The sequence below is a fragment of the Mytilus californianus genome, unplaced genomic scaffold, assembly GCF_021869535.1.
Source record: "Mytilus californianus isolate M0D057914Y unplaced genomic scaffold, xbMytCali1.0.p SCAF_4, whole genome shotgun sequence".
Taxonomy (NCBI): Eukaryota; Metazoa; Mollusca; class Bivalvia; order Mytilida; family Mytilidae; genus Mytilus; species Mytilus californianus.
Window position 1 is genome coordinate 45,387,320 of NW_026262690.1, and position 16,119 is coordinate 45,403,438.

The following is a 16,119-nucleotide window of genomic DNA, read 5'->3' on the forward strand; positions in this document are numbered from 1 at the left end:
GTAAGTAAACTAAAAAACTTTAAAAGGTCAACGGACCATGACTGAGAGCACATGGCCAAATAATATCAAGTAAATGAGGTATGCCAATGCTAATACAACTGCATACAAAATATCATTGATTAATCAAAGGTTGTGTCCCTTCAACTGACCTACTTACAAAAAAACTTACTTAACAAACTTCAGAAACAGCACTCTTCTGTGACTTTGTTGCAAATTTTAAATCCCAACCCCTTATTTGTTTAGTTTTCGTTAAATGAAGTGCCAAAAGGACTGCCACAGTACTAATTATCTTAACTAACTGGCTGGTCAACACAACTAAAATTCAAATTCCTTATGAAATTCTTACAGCATAGTAGATGCTGAGAAAATATCATGTTCAGGATGGATCAATTCTAAAGAAGGTAAAATTGTCTGAGCTGCTTGGAAAGCAGAAAATATCAATATAACAGAAATGTCTTATACCCCACAAAATATTTTTCTAAATATAATTTAGTTTAATATCCTGTTGCTATGACAATGTTTTTGGGAAAACAAGAGTCTAAAACAGTCTACCAGTTTTTGGGCTTTAAATAAAATAGTTCTTGCTCATTACCAGGCATAAATTTCACAAAGTAAACAATACATTATTTTATTTATAAATATATTACTGATAGCCTACTGAAATGTATAAAATGTGAGTGAAAACATTAAAATGTCAAGATTTAACAAGAAATATCACAGTATCACATAAAACAATAACATTGATGACAAAAATTCCTTATACCATATTACACAACTGACAGTAACAGTAAGAATCTGTGTATTAAAATTAAAACATTAAAAAAGAGAAATAACATACAATTTACATCTTTCAAATCATGATATCTTCCATTACCAAAATCTGATGAAATACATATATATAAATTCTTTTTTTTTCCTTAAAAACTGTAATGACAACAATTGGTCTGTCCTCTTATTTATAAAGAGACTAGTTAATAGATATATTTAACAGTTTTAATATCAATAATTAAACATTTAAAACCAAAACATTAAAAATATTATTTCAAGATCAACAACATTCAAATCCTAAAAGGAGAGAAAAAATTAACCATCCATATCAAATAGTTTAAAGTAAGCATTAATATTTCAGTTCATATTTTGTTTAATTCAAATTCAAAAACTATAAGGAATTTTTTGTTTCTATAAATTTCTAAGGTCATTGAATAGCTTAACAGAAATCATGATTTCTTTTTCTGAAAGTTTCTCCCCAAAGTCCCCAAATTTCCTTTTCAACCAAATTCCAATATTTATATAGCCTTAGAACTGATATACAATGAATGACAAAGTATTGTACATGCAAATGAATGAAACTAGAAAGTACAAAAGGAAAGTGATTATATTTGCTTTAGGAATATGAATAACTTCTATCTGACTTATACGGAACAACAAATGTATAAGTCATGGTCCTTTAAAAATCTTAGTTGCATAGTTGTACTTATAAAAGTTAGACAGAAGGACAAACTAACAGACGGACAGACTCCCCTATCATCTCTAAATATTGCCTGCTTTTAAAAAAGGGGGGGGATATAAAAAATATTTTTTTAGCAGATAAATGTGCAATTCTCAATCATTAAGCACAATATGAACATATGTGGCTTGCTTCCTGATCTAGCTTGCAAACAAGAAGTAAAATATTGAGAATGATATATTACAGTACTTACAAATAATAACCTGAATTATCTATACTGGCCATTCCCATTTCTAGAGTATGGGATAAAACAAATGCATCTTTTACACAAGATTATATGTCAATAGGATATCATGCCCCTCGAATACTATCCCTTTTCAATATTTAGTAAACCACAAAATTTGGATTAAAACCCTAATTTAACATATTTTTAACATGTGTACTTAGTTTCAAGCTGAAGTGACCACAACCTACTAGTGAACTCCTTTACATCAAAACTTTAACTTAACATGGGACAGACAAAAGAGATGGATGGATGCACAGAACTGAAAAAAGAATGCACCACTGCTATGATAGATAAGACATAAAAAGTGACAAAAAGAGAGTATCAGCTTCAGACTAAATAAAAAAGTCAGAGAGAAAATATTTTTGTTCAAGTATACATTTACAATTACAAAATCAAGTTTTGATCTCGAGCCAAGTTAAGTTCCAAATTTGAGTCATTCGTCTAACACAACATGTACATTACGAACAAATTACAATGAAAATATACATGAGGTGCTTTTTCTCTGTTCTTAAATGAATTATATGATAAAATATGTAAAAAACCTGAATCTATGTTATTTAATCCAAATGCAAAAACTGTTTTTAATAAACTCTTGCTCAGTAGCAAGATCTAATTTCTAATGGAATGATTAACTTGGTTATAGTAGAAATACATATATAAAAAGCTCAGTTACAAATTTCTACTACTTCTATCATCTATCTATTAATAATGTCCTATATTACTTATTTCTATTGGATTTTGTCACACATCTTTCTTATAAAAAAAAGAATAATGTCAAAACAATGCCTTCTTTCCTTTTGTTTTAGACTTTGATTAACAGCTTTCATACATTATCTATATAAAAACACATTTGGAATGAAATTCTAACATTTACCTATGAATTCCAGTTTTCATTTACTGCGCGTTTTTTTTTTATAATTGGAAAATGTATTACAAGAAAATTTTAACTGTTAGCTTATCACAATCAATACCATTCATTAGAAACAATTATAAAAACAAAACAAAAATAAGACATAATTTTATTTGCACTATTAACCTTATCAACCCAACTTACTGAGATAATTCTTAACATTATTTTCACAATATCTGATAAATTGAAACAATGATCATCTACCTTTTATAAGTGGAATATTGCTGTTGTCACATGATTAGAAGGGGATTCTCAATTTCTCCAACCTTTATTTACCATACTTAACAATAGTAAAATGAATACGTTATTTTTTCCTTTTTTTCTAGATCTTTTATTACCAGATAACATGCTCCTTATCTAAGTTAATAAAGTATCTAACTAACAAAAGATGTCTTGTCACTGCTAAATTCTGAATCTACATGTTAATAAATAACATCTGTTACATCTATTGCAGCAGCCACTAATTTTGTTCTTTTCACTTTGAATTTGACTACATGCATGCAATATCTGCCTAAAGTGGTTGAATTGTTATGAAGTCTGTTGTATCCCTGTCCTATGACTCAACTTCTACTTCTTTTGTTTTCATATAGGTGTCATCAAAATCATCATCATAACTGTCATAACTATCATGGACACTAACAGTACGGGAACTTCGAGTCTGTAGGGCTTCTTCATCAACTCCGTGACTACGTAGTTTGGCAGTAAACTTCTTCTCCGCTGTTTTTTTGGCATTGACCTAAATTAAAGAGAAAACTCATGTTTACATGATGCTAGCCATCATAAAGAATTCATTAATATTTTGTATAGCAATAATAATGTTATGAAGGTAATTGATTTACACTTGGTTATTTTTTTTAAATATATGTTTTCATTGTTGTAATTTCCATGAATCAATACAGTAATTAAGCTGTAACTTTCAATCTTGTTTTCCCCATGCATTTGATGATCAAGATGAGTGGAAAAAATCCAATGATAAAAGTTTTTTTTTAAATTCATTTTTTTTTTAAATTAAAGCATTAAAATATTATTCAGTTATGTGAAATTCTCATCATTTACTTAAAATCAATACAGTGTGTGACTTATTTTAACACTATTTATCTTGTATCATTTTTATTCAATTTTTATGACATCTGCTTTGACAAATTGTCATTGATGAATTTCTTCCCCCCAAAATAAGGGTTCTAAATGTCTCAGAGCATTGAATACCAAAAAAAAGGTGCCAAATCTGACAAACACCATCTATGCCTGGAGGTAGAAAATAGCACATATCATGTTGATTGTATACTACAGCTAAGGCCATTTTCTATACATTTCTATAATTTAACAAAATGGTTTTAAAAAGTTTGAACACAATTTACATAACCTTATAGCTATTGTTTTATATTAGCTTAATTGATTAAATTTTTGTTTACCTGTGATTCTTGTTCAAACAATAATGGTCTCTGGTCAATTCTGTCCTTCATGTTTTGTAATTCTTTCTCATATTGTTCCATTCTTTCTCTCTCTGCCTCTCTGCAAACCATATAAGAATACTTTGTAAATAATAAAATTTATCATGGGCCATTGAATCTTGGTGCCAGATGAAATGACAGAAATGTTTACAATGTTATACATTTTTATAAAGGATTTGGTGTTAGTTCATTTCATATTCACAATCCAGAAATGATGTGTAATTTATATTTATTTATTTATCTATGTACATAATTTAAAGTACCAACTCATTTGCTCTATTTCTAATTTGTCATAAGGCATGACGAACTTATTCTTTAAACAGAATGAATATTTTACTTAGCAACTAGTATTCATGTACATGTATATAACAATAAGGTGTTATACAGATTTCATTAAAATCTGAAATCCAAGATATCAGTAAGTGACTTGTGCCAAGGCTTCTTCTTATTACCTGTATCTTCTTAACCTCTGTTCAGTAGTTTCAGATAAATTTTCTGTTGATGTTCTTTCATTAATTAATCTTCGATACTTCATCTCTTTGTTGCGTTTTCGCCTCTCTTCATCTATCTCTCTTCTTTCCTTCTCAGTCATTGTTGAAAGTTTCTTTCTGCAAAAAATAATTTTAAAAACAATAGATTTTTACGTTATATATTTAAGAAAGAAATGGAAGCATTAGAAATGACAGCCGATCACCTTTTCTAGTATCAAATTTGAATTAATAACTAATTGGATCAAATCCTTAACCTATTATAATTACTGTGACTTGAATGTTTATGTAAATTTTTCATCCATACCATTGAAGTCTAAAAACACCTGATGCAGTTGTAGTTTGCTTCTACAATCAAATTTTCCAACTGGTCAGAAGATTTATAAAACTGCTAAAGGAGAACCACAATCAAGTCATGAATGCTAAAAGTGGAAGAGTAAGAAGAAAACGTACTTAGAGCCCCATTAGATTTGATATCAACAAATATCAAGACTCGTGTACATTTGTCTTCTCATTTACTGTGCCTATTCAAAAGAACTGCACTTTCCCGATACTAATGTGCCTCAACACTTTATCAAGAGGCAATTCAACCTGATCAACTGGTAAAAACATTCATCCCATTGCTATAGGAAAGGTAGTTTTTAGTATATATAAAGCAAGCATGTCACAGAAATAGCCTTTCTACTTCATAAAACGTTTAGAAAAATAAAAAATCCTTACTGATTGCATAAAACTTTGTAAAGGTTTCACCTTACATGTATATGAGTTCTTGAAAACAAGGTTTTTGATTTTTCCAAACTTCCTCCGAGACAGAGTCAACCACTACAAATGAATGGTCAAGAATATATATACACTGAGCCAGTTTTATACCACAAAAAACATGTCTCTAGCAATGGGCAGAAGCTATTCACCAGTCCATAAGTTATGAAAAAATAAATTATAACTGCAATTAGAAAAAATGTTCTAACCTATTGAAACAATTATGGATGTCTAAAAAACAGACCTACATGTGCATGTGAAACACAAGATTTAATGCTACCAACATATAAAAATGTAGTTAATGGTGACCCAAATGTTTTGCAGAAGCAAATGTGATTCATAAAAATTGCCAAAATTTTATCATACATTTTGGTAAAAATATCATTTTACTAGTCTAAGTACTGGTTTTATCTGTTTGTTCAGGTACTTCACAAACACTGTTGTGGGTGGAATTGATTTCTTTTATTTATACATGTATAAATAAGCTGTTATATTTCCAGTAAACTAAATAATTAAACCATTTTTTTCTAAAGCATAAATAAAGGTCACAATGACCTAAGTGTAATTGAACTGTTTTATGCTAAATGGGAGGTTATACAACATACGGCTGTGAAATACCATCAAGAATTTCTAAGAAATGGATTAAAGGTCAAGGAAAATAACTGAAGATGACCTATAGAGAAGTCTCTCATTCTGGGATACTTATCATACTAATTAGATCTTACTGGGATGGTCTTACAGGGATGCACATCCACGCTCACTTTTTTTAAGTGAAACACTATGCTCACGAGTCGTTTATTGATAACCTATGTGGAATCATTGCCATCATGTATTATATACAATGTAATCAGTGGCAAATGAGGAATATTTTTAAAGGGTCGCCAATGCAATCATCATTCCAGCAAATGGTAGCAATTTTAGAAAAAATACCAGAAGGCAATGACTCTTGGACAGGTGATTAATAATAACTCATTAGATTTCAGTTTTGTTTGTCACATATAATCTGGCATTAACCTATTCATACATGAATACAAATTACCAGGAGACATTGCAATCTTCTTGAATGAGTTGTTCTGAGGATTGTAAGTATGCATTTAATCCATTTATACCCTCACCCAAATTTTATTTTTTATTCCTTGTCTAAATTCATATAGCATACATACTTGGACTGACTAGATCTAAGTGCTGCAGCATTTGTCATCTTTGCTGGTATAGAATCCAAAGAAGTTGATAGATGGCCTGGTAATATAAAAATATACACATTCATTGTACAAAGAGTTTGAGTCACCAGGAGTCTCTATATTTTAGTTAATGTTTACAAATCATTGAAAATAGTTTTCATAATTTTGTATCAATTATTAAAATTATACAAAAAGTACTCCGGATATGGTGTACTAATTTTTGCACCTTTTGTTTGCGGTATACATTGTACCATCTTTTCCGCAAGTTTATTGTTTTCTGTTTGGTATTAAATTAATAGTTAAGATCCATTTTGTTACATCTGGTGGTCCGTTTATTTGGCAATCGCCAATGGCAGTCAGCAGGGTTTAAGAACATCCGTTGTTCTACCTGCTAGTCAAATGGGTTTTGTTAAAATATACTTTTTCACTTTTTTGGTCTTTTAGAAAATGTTGTTTGTGCTGTTTTTAGACCCCTCTACCAAGAAATTTGTTTTGCATGCACAACGTATAAAAATTGCAGTTTTTATGCAACGCAATCATAGGTTTGAACGTTGTTTTCAATTTAGACTTGTATATATATGTAGGACTTGGAGGTGCGATGGGGACGATGAAGTGCCATGGTCATGCTCAAGTGCGATGGTCCACGCTGAAGTACGATGGTCCTTTCGCTGAAGTGCGATGGCTTGGCATGACGTTTGAATATTGTGACGTTTTCAAATACAACGTTACTAACAACATGGGTTCGCAGGCAGGAGAATAAGAATTTGAAGATGAAGGTTCAATGCGTACAAAGGAAAGAAAAATGAAAGAAACGAACGATTCTAGTCCCGAACACTACTGAGCATTGCAGGTGGAGGTTACAAAAATATGTAAAAATAAGTCAGGCACCAAATCATGGGGAACAAAGCGGCTAAAAATGATCTCAGTCTGCAGATGGGCTAACCAGTGTTCGGAAGTACAAAATGTATGCCGCAAATATTTTGTACGACCAATAAAATGACTTGATCTTAATATTAATTTTGACTTCTCTTCAAGTATGCTTCACACGATTTTGTGTGGACAATTTAATAATAAAATCAAATTTATTATTAGCAATGTTATCGTTGTATCAAGTAGAGATAATTTTGTTTAACTCTTGTGATGAATCCTGCTTTGTAAGAAAACCCACACTCTTAGTCTAATTGTGCTTACAGTATTGATCATCGGCAACGGGTTAGGTCAAAATAAACCGAATGGTCCCTACTTGTACTTCTAAATGTCTACTGCTCTGCGGAGAAAGAGCTAATTCTCAAGTTTTTGGCCGAACACGCGTCACGTTTCGCTACAAGTCAAGCATAAATGTACTTGGTGGTTTTTATTTCTTGAAAAATCTGTTACCATATCAGATAAATGGATGAATGAGTGTTGTGAGCAATTTCGTATAGCTATGGCATGGCAAAACAAGTTACTAATATAGTTGATAAATCATATGGACCCTGCTTAGTACTATACTAGCTGAACCTAATTTTTTTATCGCACTTGCACACTCAAGACATGTCCTCCCACTCGTTTGCTTTGTACTATATTGAACCATCTAGTATATTTTCTGACTCCATACTGCTGCGTGCTAAGCGGATAATCAGCAAATTAAAATTTAAAGTATGTGACCTGACCAGACATCATACCAGATCTTCCGAATGCGAGGCTAGCACGATAACCACTACACAACTATACATTAAATGTGGGTTCCAACTTCAGACATCGCATTTAGCTAGTATACACAACGTCACAGTTAGACCATCGCACTACAGCGTATCCACCAACGCACTTCAGCGTAGCTATCAACAAGTTAGCGTCACAATGTCACCATCGCACTTCAGCGTGTTAACCAACGCACTTCAGCGTGGACCATTGCACTTCAGCGTGACCATCGCAGTTCGGAGTCCCATCCGGTTCAGAGTCCAACATATATATATATAAAACCTTTATAGCTGTGGACATACATGTACATGATACAGACTACAGTAAATATTAAGAATCAGAAAACATTTTTGTTTTTTAAAACAAAATTAAATTTTTTTATCTGTGTGTTCAAGCATTTATGACGAGACATTATAAAAAAAAATTTGTAAGGGTTCTGCAGAACCCAGTGTCTCGCCTACTTTTGCTGTTAGTCACAGGCTCAACAAAAATGGGGAACAAATTATTCAAAATTTTCCTCTTCATACTATCTTTTGTAAGAAGCTTCTATCCAAGTTTGGTAAAAATCCAGGATGATTTATGAATCTAATAAATGTTTTAAAAACTTTAACTGCAGACTGTATGTAATGTTAACTGGAAGAAAAACTACATTTTTGTAAATCCATTTATAAGTAATATATACGGAAAAAAGGAAATAAATTTTTACAAAATTTCCTTCTAGATATTAGCTTTTGATCATAAAAAAGCTTCTGTCCAATTGCAAGTTTGGTACAAATCCAGGATAGTTTAAGAAAGTTATTAAAATTTTAAAAACTCTAACCACAGGATTTTTGTTTTACAAAATTTACTTCTGGATACTACATTGTATCTTATGATCATAAACAAGCTTCTGTCCAAGTTTGGTAGAAATCCAGGATAGTTTAAAAAAGTTATTAAAATTTCAAAAACTTTAACCACAGAGTGAATATTTGTGGATGCCGCTGCAGCCGACGGAATGTAGGATCGCTATGTCTCGCTTTTGTGACAAAAGTTGCAGGCCCGACAAAAAGAATTAAGCTGACATTCAACACTCCAAAGCATACTTTATCAGTTAATAAACCAAAATCAAAGTGTGAGTAAATAGTTTTCATTATTCATCATGCTCTTGCATCTTGAATAAATCTTCTTGCCTTTGATCTCTCTGTGGTTAACTTAAGATTTGAATGCCTTATGGTACAAATGCAGTGTGTTTAAAAACTGGAACAGGGAAAAAATGTCTGGCTGGTTCATTTGTTTATAGAAACGCAGAGGGGCCCAAACCTGTCTTTAATAGTTCTTTATATTACGGATACATTTTGCACCTATAGCTATACATGTACATCTACAAGGACCATTAGATGCATTGTACAATTTAAGCTCACATTCAGTAAATTGTACATGTGTACATGTAAACAATGTATAGCAAAAAATATTACCTAAACTTCTTTGTGGAGTAGTTCTTGGATTTTTATAAGGCCATCTGTTCTCTTTCAATGTTCTCTCATCGTTTGCAATGTCAGATATAATTTTTTCACGACTTGATCTCATATTTTCTGTATGAAGATGGAATGGTTTGACAACTGTACCATCCCTTTCATTTTTGCGTCTTGCTAACTCTTTCTGAAAATGCAAGTAAAGTTCATCATAATCTGGCACCTCATGATTAACTTTAGTTTTTGAGTAATGTTTCTTTTTTCTTTTTATAGCTTTTTCTTTTGCTTTAAGTTCCTTAGCTTTTTGCAATGCTTCCATGTTAGAAGGCAATGATGAATTTTTAAGCAATTCTTCTGAACGCATCTTCATTCTAATTTTTCTATATTCTTCCTCTTCTAAAATTCTGTCATAAACAGAATTGTCATATAAATAATCTGGAACTGGATTAGCTTTGAACATGTGTTTTGACTTTGATTCTCTTTTTGTAGGAGCTGATTGTATCCTTGTTTGTCTTTCTTTACTTCTTTCTCTGTAATGAAATTTAAACGGCTTTTCCTGAGATTTCAGTAACTCTTGAGAATGCTGTTGAAGAAATCTTCTTTTTGTTTCTTGCTGTTCCATTATTTCATCAAAAAGTGGTAAGTACACATGAGCTGGCACAGGTGCTGCTTTAAATTTTTTAGAACATTCAATTCGTTCTTCAGCTTCTTGTTGTTTCCTTTGTTCTTCTAATTCCATTTGAGCCTTTGAGACTGTTTTTTCTTTGTTTTCTTCTCTTATTGTCATTTTAAATGGTTTTGGAATAGTTATCCTATGTCTCCATTCCTTTTCTTCTTTTTCTCCCTTTGTGACTGTGGCTGAAGAAGGTCTTTGTCTGGATCTTGGATAATAATCTTCAATTGAAAATTCTTCCCACATATCTCCAATCTGTGATAAAGCACCAGATAATTCAGGATTTTCATTTTCGCCATAACTTCTATTTTGTAAATGTTGTTCATCCTCAAAATTATCAAATGTTTGTTTTTCTCTTCTTTCTGAAATTGATTTCCACACTTCTTCTTCCAAACTCTTAGTGAGCGATCCACGTCTGTGTACAGGTGCAGAGCTAGGTCTGCAGACAGGTATATCTGATGGTGAACGGGAAATTCGTTGGGTTTTTGAAAATGGAAGTGGTGGTTTGGAATTTGCAGACCTGTCTAATATAATTTCTTGACCTTTAATATAATCTCTTGCTGGTACATCCAAATTCTGAATTGCTGATGAATCAAGTCCATTTAAGGTTGATGTAATTGTAACCGGTCTTGGCCCAATGCCAGAAATTTCTGGCTGATTTTGGTGGTTTATTTTCTCTTTATATAACTTTTCACAAAGTACCAAAGTTTTCTTATGTTCGTTTTTTATCTGTGTGAGTTTTTCGTAGAATTCTTCGTCAGTGCAATTGCTTAAGTCCCGTGCAATTGTTTTCAAGGCGGGTTTCGTTGTGACAAGATCGGGCGAACCATTTTCATAAAACTGATGTTGGTCGTGTTCATAAACATACCCGTTACTCAATTCATCGAACAAGTAGCTCATTGACGGCTTAGGTCTTTCGTGCATTGTTGACGATAATCCAGTTTGGGGATCTACCGGAGGTTTTATGCAAGAGTTTGTCATTACTGACAAATTGTGACTTGTTGCCATTGTTGCCATGTTGGAACCGAACCCGAAACTATGCAGAGCAGTCCGCACAGAATGTTTAATGTTTTGTTATTTGATAAATTTGGAAATAAAATTGAAATTTGTCTATTTAAAATTTAAATAAAAACTGTAAGATTTTTATAGCCATTTAGTATTTTTATTTTTGTTTGATATTGATTTTTTTTTTTAAGTTGAGAAGCAAAGGATCTTTTCAGATTGTTCACAGTCAAACCATTTAAAATACAACTAAAAACCCCAAATAATGTTTAAATAACAGCTAACACAACGGTTCCTTAGTACACAACGGATTAACTGAGTTTAAAATGGGTAATCCCCATAAGGAATACAGCCCCAGTTATCACAGAAATAGAAAGAAATAGAGTAACAACATATTCATCTAAAACGAAAAACGTAAATTTAGATTATAAGACAATAAGAATAAGAATATGAATATGAATAAGAATATTTTATTTCCAATCAAAGGGCCCTATAAAGAGCTTTTATCACATTACATACACATACATATGATTAGACATAAATAGAGAAACATAAAAGAAAACAACACAGTTTTACAATAACTGTTATATAAGGCCAGGACAGAACCAGATAATACAAATAATAACATGATCTATAAAATATACCACTCTAAATAAGTATACGCGGCTAATTTGCATTTATTATCTTTGAATTTCTCATTATCCTCAGAAGTTTTTAGATAAATACTTTCCCAAACATTTATATACATCTAAATTTTCTAGCGTAAATAGCCATGTAAACTTCGAAAGATTGTCTAAAGATTGAAAATTATTGCAGGTTAATGAAATTTCACCGGCGGAGTAAAAAACTCAGTCATGACCAGAATCTAAAGGATTGAGCAATAAACTTCATCACTTAACCTGACATTATCTATGGAACAGAATCCTGGTTTTATTAGGAGAAAAGCCTAGGATTCCCAGTAATAAAGACGTTATTAGATCGAGCAAAGTATTCACAGGATGGCCCCTAAACGAGCTAGAAACTGTCTCTCTCTACAAATGACAGCAGGTAAAACACTGAATACTATGCTTACTGGGGACTTCAACTGCCCAGATGATAAACTTGAAATCAATGTCAGTATCAAACCACCCAAGTAACAAGGGGATTCAAACTAAACTCACGGTAATTATAACTGAATCCCGCCAACTCACTCAAATTCACGAATCACCAACAAGAGAAGACAACCTTCATGATAAAGTGCTAACCACAAACCTGTAACTGGTCAAAACTTCAAAAACCACCCCTGGCATATTATACCATGAAATGATAGTGACATACTGCTACACAAAACCATACTACCAATGAAACAACCCCCGGGTATGTTAAATTAAATTAAAGACAAATTGGAACATCATCAAAGAAGAGATAACAAATAAGAACATCATCAAAAATCAGACCGATACAGGACAAAGGAATAAATGTATAAGAAATGAGTGACATCTTAAGATAGAACTATTTCAAAGCATGGACGAACGCATGCCATCAAAAGAAATCTGCTTCAAGAACAACTACCCTGGATAAACCACATAATATGGAGAATGCCTTTAAGAAGAAACAAAAGCTATTATACCAACAAGCTAAACGAACTAAAAAATGGACAAATTATTGACAACCTCAAAAAGAAGCTTAAAAAAAAGGTCAGGAACACAGGAGCTTGGGGAATGGATCCCCCATTTTCTGTTTTTTTTCTTTTTTAAGGAAATATTTTGTAATATTTTATCTTATTTAATCTGTTCTTGCTATTTTCTATACTATATTACAATGACAGCTAGTAGTTTTATAAATTTCAATAATTTTCAATTATGTCTCAAAATTAATATTCACAATTTAGAATCAGAATTCTAATTAATTATTTCTACTAGTAGATATTGGAATTCCAATTCATATAAGAAGGATTCTAGATTCTACTGAATTCCAATTTGTAATATAAAACAACATGTCTATGTCACTGTAATTTGTAATACAAATTCCATGTCGATTTCATTGTGATCTATTCATGCGCGATTCAGATGCATGGGATCATGAGATTTTAGGAAAATCATGTGAAATTGAAAAATACAAAACTATTATTCTTATTCTATTGTATAAGAAAAAATGCATTTTCAAAACACCATGTCGTACGCATTAAAACTCTCAAGATGAAAGTTATTCCGTTACATGTACGCTTCAATTCGGATATTTCACTAAAATAAGTTAAGAATGAATTGCGTGATACAAACCCATTTTCTTAAAAAGACTCGGTGTTGTGGTTTTCCAAAACATGTGAAAAGTTTGATAAAGCAATTTGGTATTCAAACCCTTTCTTACAAAACCATTGGGTAATTTCAGGTTATCTAAGTAAAAGAAAGAAGCCAATTGATAATTTTAAGGCTTTTATGAAAACATAGTACATTAAACAGTACAACTAAAGTTGCTTTATCAACTCAAACTAAAGGTTTTGCAAATATAATCTGAATTTTAACTGGTGTCATATACTAATATTTTGATACAAGAATAGTAATATCTTTTATCATAAAAAGAGACCAAACCTGACTACATTAAAGAAGAATAGATCTAATTGGTTTTCCTTTTTTGGAAAGGGATGTTCCTTTGGCCCCTTCTTGACGTGTATATATTTCACAACTTGTTCTCCATGTCCGTGTCTATAGCCGCGTTTGTGGATTTCAATGAACGTAATTTATGTATTACTGATGAATTATTAAGTCAGGGATTTCGTTACCACATATTAATTAAAACCTTTACAAAATTCTTTCTTAGATACAAAGATATGGTTAGGAAGGCTGTACCTGCTCTTATTGAAAACGGGATATCACATCCTAGTTTTTACGGCGATGTTGTTTATAACTTGAGTCCTGAAATTTAGATACGATCCATGTTAACTAATTGATCATTTGAATAATCTATTTTTAATAGTTATCAATTTAACACAGTAGTAAAATCTTAAATATTGTTTTAATGATCTTTTATTGGTATTAAAATAGATTTTGTTTTTGAAAAATTAAAACTTAACTAAATACATATCGCTATATATGTATAGTCATGAGAACTAATGATTCTACATCCTTTCGATACTGTTTACTTATATTTTGGCATTGCAAAAGGTCATGCGTTTCTCATATTGTAAATGACGTCTTCACAATAAATCTGTTGGGTGTGTAATGATTGATATTTAGTCTGGGAGGACACGATTTATGTAGTAGTTGGCTTCGAACTAGCTTCCGGTAACTAATCGCGAGTACTCTTATTTCGGTGCTTTGTGTCTATTTTTTAATGTTAGTTATTTGTGTGCCTCGTGTCGATCTAATTAAACCATTGCAACTGATTTCTACAATTTGTTCTTATGTTGTGCTGTAACACTACTGTCCAAGGTTAGGTGGATCCTTGGGCGCGCTGACAAACATGTTTAACCCCGCCACATGTGTATGTGCCTGTCCCAAGTCAGGATCTTGTAGTTCAGTGGTTGTTGTTGGTTCATGTCAGTCATATTTGTTTTTCGTGAATTTATTTGTTATTAATTAGGCCGTTAGTTTTCTAAAAATTGAATTGTTTCACATTTTTCATGTTTGGGCCTTTTATACCCGACTATACGAGTTGTTCTCGTTGTTGAAGGCCGTACGATTGCCTATAATTGCTACCATTCACTTCGTTCGAACATTGGTGGATAGTTGTCTCATTGGCAATCATTCCACATCTCCATATTTTAATACTTATACAGGTATCAAACAGCTTTGGAAAATGTAATGAATTAATTGGGCCAGGAAATAGCAATTTTCTAAAAACAAAATATGGCTTTGGAGTCTTTTTTACAAGGAAGATTCACAGTCTCCATAACATTATCATTAAAAACAAACTTATCTTTTGAAAGTTTTTTTGGTTTTGTCAAGATTAACTGTCAAGTCCAGACTATTGCAATACAAACTAATCTTATCATTTTCAGAAAACAGAACAAAGTCATCAGCATATAAAAGACAGGATATATTATTATCATTTAACTTAGATGGCTCATATGCGTTGTTAAAAATGTGTGTGTGTGTGGGGGGGGGGGGGGGGGGGGGTTAAATCATCAATATGCACAAGGAAATTAATGTGGTATCAGTGTAAAAACCGCTTGTTTCACACCATCTGTGGAAATAAAATGGCCAGTGACACCTTCAGAGATCTTCATATATTATATTCAGTCTTCAAAATGGCTGTAAAATTAGACAAGAAATAAAATCGATTTTCCTAGCATGCTGGTTAAAAAAATATCCTTTGTAAAAGAGGAAAAACTATATATATAACGAAGAAAAAATGATGAAGATGCACTTAAATGTAGTATACATTTAAGTAAAATGATCAATAATTTCAAAATATCATTAAAATGCCAAGCCATCAATATAATCTCTCTCCAATAGGTTTTGGCGCTTTGAGATATGTATACGGATTGATGGATATTCCGTTAAAGTTACTGATTTACGTTTACATGATTTAGATTAAAGTATATAATGCAAAAAAAGTTCAAATTTGGTTTGTATTTTTAATGAAATGTCTTTCTTTGATAATCATCTGTTTTTCTATCGCTCTATCCGAATATTGGTAAAGTGGGAAGCATCTGTAATTCGGAAGAAGCATCCCAAGAGATAATTTGGTTGGTATTTTTCGATGAAATTTCTTTCTTTGATAATCCGATGTTGTTCTGTCGAACATACTGTCATTCGTTTTCCTCAACTGTGACCCCGTTTGTCATTTATAACTTTCATAATAGCATGTGAT

The 16,119-nt window shown here is 31.8% G+C and overlaps 1 protein-coding gene across 1 annotated transcript; it reads right to left on the reverse strand.

The window, feature by feature from the left end:
* Window positions 1-612: 612 nt before the first annotated feature.
* On the reverse strand, window positions 613-11,346 carry LOC127738103 (protein FAM161A-like). Its single transcript, XM_052249213.1, has 5 exons — window positions 9,657-11,346; window positions 6,505-6,580; window positions 4,547-4,702; window positions 4,056-4,155; window positions 613-3,379 (listed from the first exon to the last, which is right to left on the reverse strand). The coding sequence occupies exons 1-5, from the start codon at window positions 11,341-11,343 to the stop codon at window positions 3,197-3,199; spliced, it is 2,202 nt and encodes a 733-aa protein (XP_052105173.1). The 5' UTR covers window positions 11,344-11,346; the 3' UTR covers window positions 613-3,196.
* Window positions 11,347-16,119: the final 4,773 nt, after the last annotated feature.

Bases quoted from the DNA above. Each gene is read 5' to 3' on its own strand.
- LOC127738103 (XM_052249213.1), bottom strand. From the start codon at position 11,343: ATGGCAACAATGGCAACAAGTCACAATTTGTCAGTAATGACAAACTCT. The intron at 4,703-6,504 runs GTATGTATGCTA...TATTTTTTGCAG, and splicing joins CTTAGATCTAGTCAGTCCAA to AAAGAAACTTTCAACAATGA. The intron at 4,156-4,546 runs GTAATAAGAAGA...TATGGTTTGCAG, and splicing joins CAGAGGTTAAGAAGATACAG to AGAGGCAGAGAGAGAAAGAA.